Genomic DNA, 16,067 nt, shown 5'->3' on the forward strand with positions numbered 1-16,067 from the left:
CCAGCCAAAGAAAAATGAAGCAATTTATCTTCTGTTTAGGTTTATTTTCTTTTTGATTATTCTATTAACCAAAAATCAAAAGCATACCATCCTAATTCTTGTTTGGCGGTTTGTTTATTTCATCTTCCTATGTGACTTAATTGCTTCAAACTCTTAATATGTTCTATATGAAAGAGTTGTCAGCGAAATAGACTACATAAATTGCATTCTTAGTTAACTGCAATGAAGCAATGCTTAACTCATATGGTTTCTCTTTATTATTTGATGTTATTGTAGGGTGACGCAAAAGCAAATGAGACTCCTATTGAAGAGCCGAAGACTAGAGCCAAGGTTCTCGATATACCAAGCTCATGCTCCATGGATATTGATTCTCAAACTAATAATCAGTTACCACAAGTGATCAGTAAGTGCGCCCACTGTTTCTTTAAGTTTAGTTTTGGTAAATCAAGAACAATGTTTGGCAACTCTCAGTTATTAAAACCACTAGTATATTGGATTCCTTCGTGCTTTGTTGTTATTTCATTGCATACTGATGGACCGCTGATCTTTAACATGTCAAAAGTGCCAGGGCTTGTTTAGGTAGTTAATATGATCTGACCTGTTCTTGTGCAGCTTCAGAAGAAATTTCAGCTGCTGTCTGTGATGATAAACCTGATCGCTTGGAAATTGCTCGGCTTTATAATGAGGTAAAATTCATATGTTGTGCTATTTAGATTTTTAATGCTCCTTTCACATATTCCCAGATACGTTCATATACTTTCTTATATATTGTAGTGCAGTTTTTACACATATATTGAGACAAATGAATATGCAATAACTAACAATTGTTTCTTTTGCAGGATTTTAAATAGTGCCCTATACATAAAGTTCGTATAAGCTTGTGTTTGGGCTATTATTCCAACATGGGTTAGGGGGTCTTTTGCAGGATTTTAAATAGTGCCCCATACATAACATACGGACTAATATGTATCGGGATTTTAAACTTTTGATATATTTACTAGTATTGTTCGATATCAACTAATATATAACTGTACCGTCAATATCATACATATTTTGCTACAAGTGAGGCTGAAAATTGTAATATAACCTTTCTTCATAACTTTTTTTTTTTTTTTTTTGGCAGAAATTAGATGTCAATGAACCTACTCATGAGCAAACAGAACCTAACACCACTGGTCATTAGGAAGAAAAAGAGCTAGTCAGCAGAGATGGCCAAACAAAGCTCAAAGACAATAGTCAACTCTCAACCAGTGTGTACTGTGTGTTCACCTCAAAATTTGGGCTGCGTGTTCAGAAATTCAACAGTTTGGGCTGCGTGTTCAACTCTCAACCAGTGTGTGCTGTATGTTCACCTCAAAATTCGGGCTGCGTGTTCAGACTTCAAAGACAGTGAGCTGCGTGTTCAACTCTCAACCAGTGTGTGCTGTGTGCTCACCTCAAGATTTGGGCTGCGTGTTCAGAAATACAACAGTTTAGGCTGTGTGTTCAACTCTCAACCAGTGTGTGCTGTGTGTTCACCTCAAAATTTGGGCTGCGTGTTCAGAAAGTCAAGTGTTTGAGCTGTGTATTCAGGCTTCAAAAACAGTGGGCTGTGTGTTCATCATCAAAGTGTGAGCTGTGTGTTCAACATCAAAGTTTAGGCTACGTGTTCAAATTTCAAAACAGTGGGCTGTGTGTTCATCTCAAAGTTCAAGCTGTGTGTTCAGACTTCAAAAACAGTGGGCTACGTGTTCATAATCAACAAGTTTGGGCTGTGTGTTCAGATTTCAGAAAATAGTGGACTGTGTGTTCGCCGTCAAATAGTGGGCTGTGTGTTCATCATAGAAGTGTGAGCTGTGTGTTCAGAAATTTGAGTGCTTGAGTTGCGTGTCAACTTAACAAAATATTGTGCTGTGAGCTGTGTGCTAGAATAAGCAGAAGTATGGTGTGTGAACGCGTTCAGAACGAGCTGATAAAAAATACATAGCAAAAGTATGAAATGCACGGAAAATGCATAATACATTGCAGAAAATGTAAAAGTGAAGTATATACCTCTCGCGCCTGATAAGAGAGGTGGGACTCTGGCTCCCGTAGTAATAGATCTACAGGTGCTCGCTCATTAAAGTCGATGAAGTGGTAGAAAACGGCCCGAGGAAGGATGTGCGCCGGAGGGTCATACTTCTCGGGAATAAATGGCCGAATCCTCAGCGGTAAAGACATAATGTCTGGCTCATCCCCGGCACGGACCTCCGTCCTGAGGAAAATGACCTACCATTTCGAGAAATCTGCAAAAACGAGCAAAAATGAGCAAAATGAGCCAAAATTGAAAAAAGTCAACAAAAGTCAACTCTCAGGAAATGAAAAAATCAACAAAAGTCAACTCCCGAGAAAATGTTCCAAATGTTGAGACAAACTTACCTCAAGTGGCGAAAATGGGGAAAGAAGCTCCAAAATCAAATTTTAATCGGTCCAAAGTGAAGAAAACTGAAAGATTTCACGAAACAACTTTGCGTGGGGCATTGGAAAACGCGTATAGAGCGCAGATCTGAGGGAGAAAATGGTCTAGGAAGGAAGAGGAGCTAATTTTGGACTTGAATTTGTGAGCAAAAAGTGTTTGGCCAAGTATATTTAAAGAAACAAATGCAAAAGTACCAAACTGCCCCTGTTTTTGGATAGGTGGTCGGCCGACCACCTTTTCTAGTAAGCCAACCACCCCTTTCACTAAACCTTGTCGGTGGTCTCCAAACCTGGTCGGTAGCCCTCCCAAGGTGGTCTCCAATGCCTCTTTGAGCTCCCTGCAAATTTTGGTGGTGATCGGAGTCCCCGACACTCGAGAAAGTACAAGGAAAGTGCACTTTTCAGCACGAAATCCCTCCGCGGGAACTTCAACTCCAACTTTCGATGCGTGTTTCATCGTTACTTGCCGAGAGCAAGGTGTATCCTTTTTGAATACGTTGTGACCCTTCCGGGAGGTAAACTGGAGGTCACGATTTGAGTTGTCCTCGTCGAAGCTTGCATTTCTTTGCTCAATGTTTTGTTTTAAACATTCTCGTAAAGTCGCACTTATCCAGCATTGTTATGCATGCCGCTCGCATTGTTATGAACATCGCTTACATTGTGGTGCACGTTTCACCGGTATTGTCATACCTCCATGCTTAACTTGCGTTGTCACGCGCGCTTCTCTCGCATTGCGATGCACTTTCCCATCGGCACCATGTTTGTCTGCATTCGATGTAGTGTTGAACATGTGTTGCTAACTATGTTATTCTTGTCAAGTTTCTCTCTTTTGCAGGCACGATATTGTATGTACGGTTCATTTGAAGCTAGTGCGACCAGACGAACCGTGCAGATATTGTATCTTCTCCGTGTGAGACGTAGCGAGAATTGTGATTCTCTTACATTCTTATTGCATGAAATGTAGTTGTTGCTTTGCATTCTTGCTTAAAACTGTTGCATCTATTGTGAATATTTGCTTCATTACAGTTTACTGCCTTGCATGATCATGAGTTATGTTCGACTTGGTGCATATCATTTTGCATTTTGCCCCCCGCCTGCGGGCATGCCTACGGGTGCATCTTTTTTATCTTGCCTGTTTGTCTAAGTCTTCGGCCTTGTCAAAAATGGGTCATCTCTGGGCTTTGACTCACTCCCGTCACTTATGACTTTCGAGTTCTGTCAAAGAGGGACAACTGTAGACACCCCATTTTTGACCGACCTTAAGACTCAGACGTCACCAACTGAGCGCTCGATGATGTTGCATATTGTGCTTGTTCTGAGGTTGCAAAGTCTCGGCTGAGAGCCTTGCCTCTAGGCTTCGGAACCTTTTCATGCCTTGCCTCGGTTTACGAACCAGGTCCTGTTTTCTCTGTTTTCTCTTCCTAAAGGAAGGGAGAGGTCTCGTAGACCATCTCTTAGTAGTCGTAGGCTACGTTTCGTGGTCGTAGGCCATTTTTTCCGTTTGGAGACCAGTTTCCGGTTTTCGAAGCCGTCGGTCGTGTGTCTCGGTTCGGGATCGCTTAACTACCTCCGTTTGCTCCGATTTTTGGCACACACCTTGTTTCCTCTCCTTAGAGGGACATTGTGGCCCGAGAGACCACCTTCGTGGTCACATGCCACTTTCGATGCTTAATAGTCAGTTTTTGGGGCCCCCAGCTGCGCGTTTTGGCCCCCGAACCTTCGTTTTGCATCGGTGTGGGTTCATTTTTGGCATGGACCCTAGTTTCATTGTTAGGAAGGTAGTAGTAGGGTGGGAAACCACCTTTTCTTCTTGAAGACCACCTTTCCCCGGTTGGCCGATTTTTCTTGACAGGTAAGTGGTCTCCCTCACTTTTGAGCCACAATTTCTGGTCTCCCATACCACCATTGAGTTGCATTCACCTGGGAGACCACCAATATGGGTAGGCCGACCACCTTTTCAACTTGAACCTTTTGACCCCTGGTCGGCCGACCAGGGCAAGTGGTCGGCCGACCACTTGAACTGGTCGGCCAGCCTTCTGCTTTTTTGTCTCTTTGAGTGTTATCCAGCTGTGCCAGCTAGGAGGTATTTGCCCCATCCTCTGAGGATTGACCCTCTTGTTTTGTCTTCTTAAAGAAGCTTGGTCCCTTTTGCTTAGCTTCTAAGAGAAGCTTGACCTTTTGTTGAGCTTCTTGAGAAAGCTTGACCCCTTTGGTCTAGCTTCCTCAAGAAGCTTGACCCTTTTGGTTTAGCTTCCTTTAGAAGCTTGGCCTCTTTGCTCCAAGCTTCTTAGAGAAGCTATGGACCTCCTCTTCTATATGAGGGAGCCTCTCCCTCATGAGCCAAGGTTGAGAAATTTTGGCTAAGGCATACACCTCTCTCTCTATATATATCATTCTTTTTTGGTGTCCAAAACTCCTAGTTCTTGGCCCCATTGCACTACACCTCCAAGCACAACACCTCCATGGTCAACCTAAGCACCTAGGAGCTCATTTTCAGAGGTTGAAGAGTTCCTATTTTGGTCCAGAAGCTGCTGGCCTTCTTCTCTACAAGGGTAAGTCTCTATTTCCCTCTTTGTAGCCTTATTTTGCTTCATAGTTTAGCTCTATTTGCAAGCATATTTAGGATTTTTCATAAACTGAAAAAAGTATTTTTTTGAGCTTCTAAACATGTTTGTTTAAGGCCATTTTTCTATTGGGGGTCATCTACCCCCTTGCATGCTTCATTTCCTCTTGTTTTGAGCTATGCATTAGAACATTTGTGTTGGCCTTGGTTTGGCTTTTTAGCCATTGAAATCCAGTGGATTTTCAGTGGCTAACATGTGTTTTTGAGCCTCAAAATCAGAGAGGGGTGACCCTTTCACCCCTTGTTTTGTTTACTAGCTTTGTTGGCCTTACAAAGGAGCACCTATTTGCATGTTTCAAAGCCATGTTTCAGGCCACTTTTTGTGAGTTTTGTGACCTGTATAGGCTCTTTCTAGAGCCCTTTTTGCCATGTTGAATGTCTATTATGCATGTGTAGAGTAATCATCTTCAAGGCCTTCTAAAGGGGCCTTTACTTGCATGCTTCCTAGACTCATTTCAGGCCCTTTTCAGTGAGTTTTAGGGCCCTCATAACCTCTTTCCAAAGGTGTTTTTGCCATTTTGTGTATCTGTCATACATGTGTAGAACAACCCTCTCATTGGCCTTTCAAAGGAACACTTCATTCTAACATGTGTTGACTGAGTTTCAGTGGGTTTTTGGTCATATTTTGGCATGCCATATTTCTGTTTTTAGCTGGTTTGGTGGCCCCTCATGTGCTTCATATGCATGTAGTGTAAACCATGCTTACTAGCCTATGTTGCATGTTGTTTTGGCCCTTCATTTTAGCACTTTTTGGCCATGCCTTAAACTGATTTTGTGCATGCTTTGGACTGCTTTAACTCTATTTTTTGGTCTCATGATCGAATGATGCTTGTTTTGCATGCTTGTAGTTCAATATCCATGCCTAGCTTTGAGATTTGAGGTCTATTGCATGCATATACTGAGGTGTTTTCATGCTTTGGGGTCATTATACATCATATTTCAGAGCTTATATGAATGTCATATTCCCATGATTTTCACTCTTTAAACGTGTTTGAGAGTTGTGCATAAATGCCTCGTTTTCGGACCATTGCATGAGCTTCGTTTCTTTGCATGTTGAGTCATCATTTTAGGCCATTTTCTCACTATTTCAGACCTGCCTAGGGTCTTTTTGGGGCTGGTTTTTCCATTTATACATTGCTTTGCGTACCTCTAGTGTAACCCGCTTCACTAGTTTCGGTATTCGAGCCATCTTGCATGCATTGTGTGGCATAGTTGCATGATTCGGGACTATTGTACATTATGTTTCAAAGTTGGAAAATGTGTGTTTGCATGCCATACTTTATCTTTTGCCATGCTTAGTTAGAGTTGCATGTTGTGCCTTAGGATCGGTCCTTTGCATCCGTGCATATTTGCATGTATTTCGGTTGTCTCATTTCCATTATATGGCCACTGATGTGAGTGTGGCTGAGGTCCAGTCATATTGGTGTAAGTCCATCTTGCATTTGTATATTATTTAGTTCATGTGCGCATAATAGTCTTCGTAAGTGCATTGTGTATGCCATGTTATGTCACGTGCATTGTGTATGCCATTTTAGCCTAAAGCATTGTGTATGCTAGGTTACATGTTAGTCACATTGTGTATGTCATCTCATTATTTTGTGTTTGGAGTAGGGTTTAGTCCGAACACGGGAAACGAGGGACGTTTCGTACTCCAAGTGACGAAACGTGCCTCGATTCTCAGTCGCCAACACTCTTGACTGTCCATGATAGAGTTGTTGGCTTTATTTGCTTATATGTGCATTCATTTCACATCGAGTCGTGCAATTCGACTTCTCAGCCATCATGCATCGAGATGCATGATTGGTGGCACGAGGATCGAGGACTATACTCCCTTGAGCTTGTGCAAGGACAGGGAGAGTGGTCATGCACACATTTGTTGAAAATACATTGCATTTTCTCTCTCTTGCCTTTGTTGCAGAAAAACCAGAAACCAGAGGTGGAAACTGGTCCGCCGACCAGATTTTTTGGCAAGCCGACCACCCTCTTTGGTCTCCACCACAAAGGGTGGTCGGCAGGTGGTCTCCCATGCTAATAACTGGTCGGTGGCCTTCCCAAGGTAGAGTTTCAGCCTTCTGGAGCTTTATGCAAGTTTCTGAGATCAATTGCAAACAAAGGCAAGGCGAGGCGTCGCGATGGAATTTCCTGACAAGGCGACCCGAGTATGCATGCATCTTTCATCATTCAGAACAGAGCTGAGGCAGTCTATTGCACGTAGCATAGCATGCTAGTTTACTTTGCTTACCTAATTCATTTGTTAAGTAATTAGTATTGTGTAATAATTCGTTATTTATTTTGGTTGTGTAATATTCTTTCAAACCCTCCGAGAGAGGGCCAATTGTTATAATAAGTGTGCATGTGTGTGATGTATGTCTTCCAACCCCACGTCTTTCTCCCTTTTATTTGTCAGCTTATGATGGTTAGTTTAGGGCATGTTTCAATTAGCATACTTATGATAGCATGTTTGCATTCATTCATTTGTCTTGCATGCACCGGGCTCGGCGCATCATACTAACTGCATTGTATTTCAATTCCGAGTTGAATACTTGTTAGTTGTAGCATTTCACATGCCATCTTTAGAATAGTCGAGCCTATTGTAGTTGCATTCCTGCATGTGTTGCATTAGGCATTTCAGCATAGTTAGGATCATGCATGGATTTCTAACATAGTTTCTGTTTTGGCTTGGAGTACTTGGTAAGTGTTTATGCTTTAGCATCCTTGCATATGTGTGAGTGACTGCCATGATAGCATGCTTACCATGAGGCTATGTGCTTATGTGATATACCTGCCTGAATGCCTGTGGGTGAAGGTTGGATTATCTAAATTGGAATAATGCATTGACTGTGAGTTTTAAGCCCACTTGAGAGTGGCAAACCATCACATTTTCTAAGCCCACCTGAGGGTGGCAAATCTACGTCTTAGCCTACTTATGGGTAGCACCATCAAACCATTTTCAAAATAAACAAACATGAGATGTGTTGTTCCAATTCAGGCGATCCAGTATATACTTGTATGCTGTGCGCATCACGTAGTAAATCTAGGCTAATAACCGGAATAAGAATGCATAATGTTTTCAAAACTCGATATCATGGTTAGTAGAGGCCGATCTTTGATTGGGCGAGCGGGGGTGCTCACGAAGTGACCTTCCCCAATCGTACCCAAGTTCCCGAGCCGAGGCAACTTTGGTGATGACGGACACGTGGCCTTCGGCACAAGTCAGGGTTTCCTAAATTCCCCTAAAATAAAATATTTAGGTGGCGACTCTGTATCTGGCAAAACAGTCCATGTTTGGCACTTCTTTCTAAAAATATGTTTTCCAAAACGATTTGCCAGATTTGGACTCTTTGATGATTCATCGGTCTTGCATTGCACTCTGTGATATTAGATACAAGACCGTAACTTTTGAGTCCGAACTGTAGTGAGTCCAACGAACAAAACGGGATTTCCCTCTCGGGACATTCGGGGACGTCTACAGCAAACCGGACTCTGGCCAATATCAGCCTTGCATGAGAAGTCCTTCATCGGATTCTTTGGCCTGGAAAAGTTCGAGACATTGAAAGGAGTCATATCTTTTGATCAGATATGGGATGAGATCAAAAAGAACGCAGAGAGTGACAATGACGTGCCTAGGATTTACATAGTAAGCTGGAATGATCATTTCTTCGTGTTGAAGGTCGACGTCAACGCTTACTACATCATTGACACATTTGGTGAGCGGCTCTTTGAGGGTTGCAACCAAGCATACATTTTGAGGTTTGATGACTCGGCTTTGATGCGTGGGAAGGTAGAGAAAGAAGGGATCAGTTTCGATCAGGCAAGTGAGGATGAAATTTGCAGTGGCAAAGAGTGTTGCAGAGAGTTCATGAAGAGATTTCTAGCTACTATACCACTTAGGGAACTTGAATCGGAAGAGAAGAAAGAACCGGTTTCTTACTTCGCTCTCTACCAGCGATTACAGATAGAATTCAACTTCACCACTTCATTATCATTATCATCGTCTTCATCAGCTTCATCTACCAATTCAACTTCTTCTCTCTTCTCAAATGAGAGTACAAACATAATGAAATATATGACTATAGACTCTAGAAATTTTTTTTGAAAGAGTTTACTTTGAAGAGAGAGAGAGAGAGAGAGCATCAAAAATAACAGAGTGAAACTGAACACTCCCCTTTCTCTCTTCTCTCATTGTTTTTGTTTTTGTTTTTGTTTCTTTCTCTCTCTATGAATGAGAGAAAATATGGGATAATACTAACTTAGAAAGTTGAATAAAGTTAAATATTTGACAAATTACACTTTATCCCTCACTTATGGGTAATTATTATTTATGCTATTAATTTTTTTGATTTATTTCAATCCAACCCCTATTGTTGACATTCTATTAATAGAACAGAAAAGTAACATGTAAGTTATGAATAAAATTCTCAATTAAGAGCTAATTTATTTTTCATATATATAGGAGATATATACATATTTTTCATATCTTATGAAAAATATGTGAGAGGAAAGATATAGACGTGTAAAATTCATGTTTTATTTCTTTTTCTTTTTTTCATAATAGAATGTTAATAGATAGTTGAGATTAAAATAAATTAAAAATTATGAAAAAAAAATATAATACTTGTTAGTGAAGGGATAAAGTGCAATTTATTTATTAATCGAGTATATGTACCCACTCATCCAAAAATTAAAAATAAAATAAATAGAAGGAAATGCTTTTTTTTGAAGTGGGAAGGAAGAAAACAGTGTTGTTCTCAATGGGTGTTTGAGAAGTTGCTATTTTAGTAGGTTATTTTAGTATGTTAACATTTTTATATTTAGGAAGATAATTGGATTTTTTTGTAGTTGGATGTGATATTTGTGAGAAAAAAAGTAAGATAATTATAAATTTGATGTGATATTTTGTCTTATTAATTATTTTAACATATTTTATCTTTTTTAAATTTTAGCGTACATTAAGGTAAAATCTCACTTCCCAGCCCCAAATCTAGCTTTATGCGTTGTGTTTTTATTTTTATTTATTTTTAAAACTTTTGTTTGTTATCTATTTCCCAAATCTCCATGTTGAAATCAACTTTTTGTGAAATAATTTGGTGAGAAATCTTTTTATTGTTGGAAGACATTTTGTTTTCAATTTTATCCCTTAATTTATGTATTGAGTTTTTTTTATCTGTTTACTTTTTTTTTACTATATGTTTAAATTTATATATATTTATTCAATTGTTTTGACTATCTATTCAATTTTTTTTCTTATTTATCCCAATATCTATCCAAATTTTATTATTTGTTTAATTTTTTTCCTGAATTTTATCTATCATAATTCTATATGTTCATTTTTTAAATTTGTTTTCTATCTATTGAAATACACAAACCAAACCCCATCTGTTCAAAAAAAAAAAAAAAAAAAAATTCTAACTGTGCAATACCAAGCCAACATTTAATTTTAGTTTATACTTTTACTTTTAGCATTAAATATTGATTGTAGGTTAGATGTTGACAAATCAAACAATTTAATTAATTTTTATATTACTTTAAATTAAAAATAAATATTTTTTTACAAACGTACCAAACCGTACTTATATCTTATTTTTAAAATTTTATCATACCGATATATTCATATCGTAGTGTTTTGAAAAGTTGGTAAAAAGTTAACTTTTTAGCTTTTTTAGTCTATTTTATCTTTTTGTAGGTAAAAAGTCTGAGAGATGATATGATCTAAAATGAGTAAAAAACTAAAAATTGACCTTTTTCTTCCCCTTCCTAAAAGACTCTATCGTATCAATACCTATACACATACCGCCCCTGCTTCATAAGTGCTTGAATTTTAGTTGAGAGACAAGAGAGATTATGTAATGACTCAAAAAAATAATAAAATAAGATAAATAAAGGAAGGGAATACATGCATGATGATGTTTCAGTGGTGGAAATAAAATAAACAAAAGATGGACATTGATAAAAGGGAAATTGAGTGGTTGGCAAAAGGCATCTCTACAAGAAAAAGAGAAAAGTTACGGATCATGAAAAAAATTTTATGAAAATGATCATGAAAGATTTATGATCTTTGAATTACGTTGATTAGTATGTGGTGCTTTATTCTTAATGTAATTTAAGGGTCACAAAACTTTTATGCTTATTTTCATGAAAGGTTTTTTTATGATACCAAACATCGCTGAAAGAAAAAGGGATAGAGATAATAAAAAATATATAAAAAAAAGGTTAGAATGAAGGAGAGAGACAACATGGGGAGAGAGGGCTTATTTTATTTAAGAGAGAGAGAGAGAGAGAGATGGGTCTGATTGTTTCATTACTTTACACACTATACATACATTTGCAGTAGTTATTATCATCCGTTGATCATTCGACCATGGATGCATCAGAGCTTCTCAGCATTGACCCCTTGGAGCTCAAATTTTCATTTGAGCTCAAGAGGCAGATCTCATCATCTTTCCAATTGTTGAACAAGGCTGATAAACATGTTGCTTTCAAGGTGAAGACAACCAAGCCCAAAAAGAGGCACCTCCAGATATGCAATGCAAGGACAGGTTTCTTGTACAGAGTGCGGTTGCACGCCCTGGTGCTACCCCGAAGGATATTAACCCAAAAATGTTTAACAAGGAGGCAGGTAATCATGTTGAAGAGCTTAATTGAGAGTTGTTTACGTTTCTCCACCTAAACCACCGTCACCAGTTCCAGAAGAATCCGAGGAAAGGGCTTCACCTAGGGCTTCTGAATCTGAAAATGGACATTTTAATACTCCCGAACTAGCTACAGTTTCAAGAGAACATGTTGAGGTTCAGGACAACAACACTGAGATCGATTGCAAGAGGAGTTGTCAGTTTGGCTGCAGCAGCAGCAGTGGCTGCAATTTCCATTTCCTGCGACACTCCTCCGCCGGCTCTTGCGGACTCTTTAATGGTTGCATTTCCTGTTTCTCGTGCTCCTGAGGTGAATGCAGTTCAGAGAACTCTTGTGGAAGCTTGGGGTTTGATTAGAGAGACCTTTGTTGATCCCACTTTTAATCATCAAGACTGGGATTTGAAGCTGCAACCAACAAGGGTTGAAATGTTTCCACTTAGATCAGCAGATGCAGCATATAACAAAATCCGTGGAACGCTTTCCACACTTGGAGATCCCTTTACTCGGATTATCAGCCCAAAGGAATACTAGAGTTTTAGGATTGGTAGTGATGGAAATTTGCAAGGAGTTCATAAATGTAGAACCGAAAAGTGGGCATTTGTTCTTGTTTGGAGAAAAGAAAGAAAAAGAGTTCTAAGTTGGGTATTCATGGGTTTAGTGAGTGTAAGTCATTTTTGACCCTTAGTATTTTGGATCAAACGTAGAAGGCGGAAAAGGCGTCGTTTGGTTCCAAGAAAATTTAATTTCTGTTGCCAAAAAATTGGGAAGCTTCTTGAATTGAGGTAGGGATTTTCTACACTCTAATATAGCTTTTAACTTAGTTATTTGCTATTGTGTATAGATGATGGGATTTGGTTATGGTTTGGACAAATCTAAAATTTTGGTATGAAATGAAAAGAGGGGTTTTAATGAATATGAAGTAAATGAGTATGGGATTTGAATATAAGATCTTGGTATACCAAAATAGTTGATTTTGGATGTTTGGGTCAATATTGGAAAAAGGGAGATTTTTGCCCTAATTTGATAAAATGATTATTTTGTATAAATAATTAGAATTAACATTGAATATGTTATATTGGATGGTTATTTATATAGGTGGTGAAATTGGATCTGTATTATCTCACACCTTTGGAAGTTTTAAATAATTATTTATCTTGAGATTTAATATATGTCTAGAGATAAATGTATTGGGTTATCGGTGGAGGATAGTCATGATTGTTGTAGAAATTGTATGAGGATTACGCGATTTAATGCTAATATATTGATTGGTTGTCATTGAATATGTTCGTGCTATAAATACATTGTATATGTATGTTTATTGGGAGAAGATATGAGATGTACTCCATATATGATTATGTTTATAAATACATTGCATATGTATATTTTCTTGGGATGAGAAAGGGGATGGACTCTGTGGGGAAGTGGTTTGGAAATACTTTTCTGATCTTGGGGGACGCTCGTGATCCTCTGCTAGTCACCTGAAAAGGAAAAAACACTCCGGTCGGGGGTGCCGGAATTAGCACTCCGACGGGCAAGTTAGTCTCTGCACTCAAGATTACCTGTATTCTAAGTTAAGCAAAATAGTTCTCACATACCTTTCTAGAACTGAAGACCTTGTATTTGTAGTATTCTCTTTGGGCCTTGGGGCCTGCCCCAACCCTAATCCTTTACATGTACTTCTATTCAGCCCTTGTTTCATTGGAAGGAATGCTGGCTACTTTATTCGGCCCTTCAGCTGAATAGGGTCAATGCCGAATATAGGTTATGTTCTGGACTGGACTGGTTCACTTCTGTTAATCCACTAAATTTTCGGCTCCCACAATTGTCCCCCAAACACCCCACTAGCATCAATTAATCGGCGTGTTTGGCTTCTAGTCTGGAGGTCAAAAATTCGGCGGTTACTCCTCTTCCCAATGTGTGTCAGGACGCGTACATGTTTTTTTGATCATTGTAACGCTTTTCTGCCCCTTCGTACACTGCCTCCATTTAATGCGATTTGAATTTGTCTCTTCAAATGTATGTTCTGAATACTCAAAGATATCCGGCTCGCCTTCTAGTGCAACTCCTACATTCCGCGGCTTCTGCAACCCTTTGTTTCTCGCTCTTTCCTTCATCTCCTGTAAGTTTTCTTCTCCTTCACTTTTGATCCCCCTTCTTTATCTGCTTTTAGTTTTCCATAATCCTTGGGTTAGCCGAAATGGCAAAACAACTGAAGGATCTCCTTTCTGCGGATTGAATCTCCGGCTTTCGACGCCATTTCTCCATCCCCGATGATGTCCATCTGTCACTTTTGGCAGGCAGCACCACTGATATGGTGAGGGAAGATGAGAGCACCATCGTCTTTCCTCTCCTATCAATTGCTGATGGCGGTGTTCGTTTTACTCTCCACCCACTTTTGAGGGCCGTTCTTGGGTACTGGGGTCTCATCCCTTCCTAGCCTAATATGAACTTCTTTCGCATCATAATGGGGATCGTGGAGATAAATCGGCGTCTTAGAATTAATTTAGGTATTCCCGCCATTCGGCACTGTTATGTCCTAGCCAAATCTACCAGCCGGCTAGGACGCTACTTTCTCAGAGCCAAGGATACTGATCATCACTTAGTGACCATGCTTGCAAGCTCTGGCAAGTGTGTCGATGACGTGATGGTCATTGTCCGCAGTAATTGGAAATTCGACAAAGGTGAAGATCGCCAAGACCCTATGCCAAGGCAAAAAGGCGAACCAGGTGGCCGATAAGATCATTTTGTTTTTGTTATTTACGTATGTATGTATTCGGAACTAAGCTCATCAAATCGTTTTGTTTATGCAGGCAGCGATTTGAAGAGAGTGTTGGTTTTAGACGACGACGTTGTGCTCGCAGACATTAAGACCGCGCTACAGTTCGTCGGCCGTCCAGACCTTCAAAAACAAGGGAGGGCAGCCCACATTCTATTGTGGTACGAGCCAACCTACATGACGTTCTCGGCGGCAGACAATATTTCGATCGTGCGAGGCGACAACCATCTTATAGCCCTCATCTTCCCCAGCTTCAAAACTTGAGACAAATCGGCCTAGAATCATCTGATTCTGAACAGGTGGAAGAACACGTGGCCAAACCAATTGCCGAGGACTAGGACCGGTTCGTCATGGAAGTTGGTGAAACTATTAGTTCGGCCTTCGAGGAAGCTGGATTGAACTCTTTTGACCCTCCGTCTACAACAGGCCGATGGGACGCCTTCGAAGATATTTTTTCTAACTTGGGAGACCTTGCCGGCGATTTTTCTGAAGATATGGCTGGGAAAAATCTCATGCAGATGGCACGAAAAAGAAACGCCGAACACATGGCCGCCCGACAGAAGTGTCACGACCCAAACCCGTCCCTATGGGTTTAGCACCGTAACCGGCCAGTAATCCGAGATTACCGAAGGCCTACTTAACAGTAAAACAGTAATACAGAGTACAGGGGCTGGCGGAAACCAAAACAGTAATTAAAAAATGTCCAATGAGCTGTGACAGTCTGTATGCAAAAAGACTTTTCATAACATATTCACATTCAGAACAAAAACAGTATATACACATATCATATACAATCATTCAGGTTATGGACCAAGTCCCTACCATAACAGTACAATAACTGTCTATACAGTCGATACAAAACAGAGACAGAAAATGAGGATCTAAAACACCCCGAAACAGCCTTAGCTTGGCAGCACTTGGAGCCTCAAGGTGAGGCACGATGGTTGGCTTGACAAAACAAGAGCTAATCCAACACTCCTAACTCCGTTTCGATGTCTGAACGCCTACATATGTATATAAACAGTAAGCTAAAGCCCAGTGAATAACATATGCGTAAAGAGGTTAAGAATGAATGTCCCTTCAGTATTGAAAACAGTCATTTATCAGTATATCAGTCGTTCAGTTTGTGGCTCATAATTCATGCCATAACAGTCATTCAGAAAATATAATAGTCATATGTGGTACATCCAATAGCAAAATAGTACAGTAGGTCTTAACAGACCGAGCAGTCAATGATGGCCATCAGTAATGGTTCCAAACATGGGAACCGACAGAGATCTCTATAACAGTAACAGTAACAGTTCTGTAACAGTAAATTGCTATGGATGCCACGAATACAGTTCACAAATAGGACAAACATTCATTCAGTAAACAGTGTCATTTCATAAAGCAGTACAGTCGTTGTTCAGAAAATAATCTCAATTGAACATATCTTTACAACATTGTTACTCACAAAGTTCTGGGCTACAGATAAGCTAATACGCGTCCTCGGATGCCAACCCTACACAGTTACAGAGTGAACACACACTAAGCTACACAGTTGGGAAATAATAACTTAATCCATATCTTGACTCGGTGTGGTTCTACATTAATATCCTCATT

The 16,067-nt window shown here is 39.7% G+C and overlaps 1 protein-coding gene and 1 long non-coding RNA gene across 2 annotated transcripts; both read left to right on the top strand.

Moving 5' to 3' along the window:
* Positions 1-274: 274 nt before the first annotated feature.
* Positions 275-1,169, top strand: LOC145804203 (uncharacterized). Its single transcript, XR_014345831.1, has 3 exons — positions 275-403; positions 613-686; positions 1,124-1,169. It is a non-coding gene; the product is annotated as an uncharacterized LOC145804203 (long non-coding RNA).
* A 6,022-nt stretch (positions 1,170-7,191) lies between these two features.
* On the top strand, positions 7,192-9,155 carry LOC145803694 (uncharacterized). Its single transcript, XM_082897009.1, has 2 exons — positions 7,192-7,218; positions 8,637-9,155. The coding sequence occupies exons 1-2, from the start codon at positions 7,192-7,194 to the stop codon at positions 9,153-9,155; spliced, it is 546 nt and encodes a 181-aa protein (XP_082753135.1).
* Positions 9,156-16,067: the final 6,912 nt, after the last annotated feature.

Source organism: Camellia sinensis, chromosome 12 (assembly GCF_055761805.1).
Source record: "Camellia sinensis isolate YWXY chromosome 12, ASM5576180v1, whole genome shotgun sequence".
Taxonomy (NCBI): domain Eukaryota; kingdom Viridiplantae; phylum Streptophyta; class Magnoliopsida; order Ericales; family Theaceae; genus Camellia; species Camellia sinensis.

Bases quoted from the DNA above. Each gene is read 5' to 3' on its own strand.
- LOC145803694 (XM_082897009.1), top strand. From the start codon at position 7,192: ATGGAATTTCCTGACAAGGCGACCCGA. The intron at 7,219-8,636 runs GTATGCATGCAT...TCTTTTGATCAG, and splicing joins TTCCTGACAAGGCGACCCGA to ATATGGGATGAGATCAAAAA.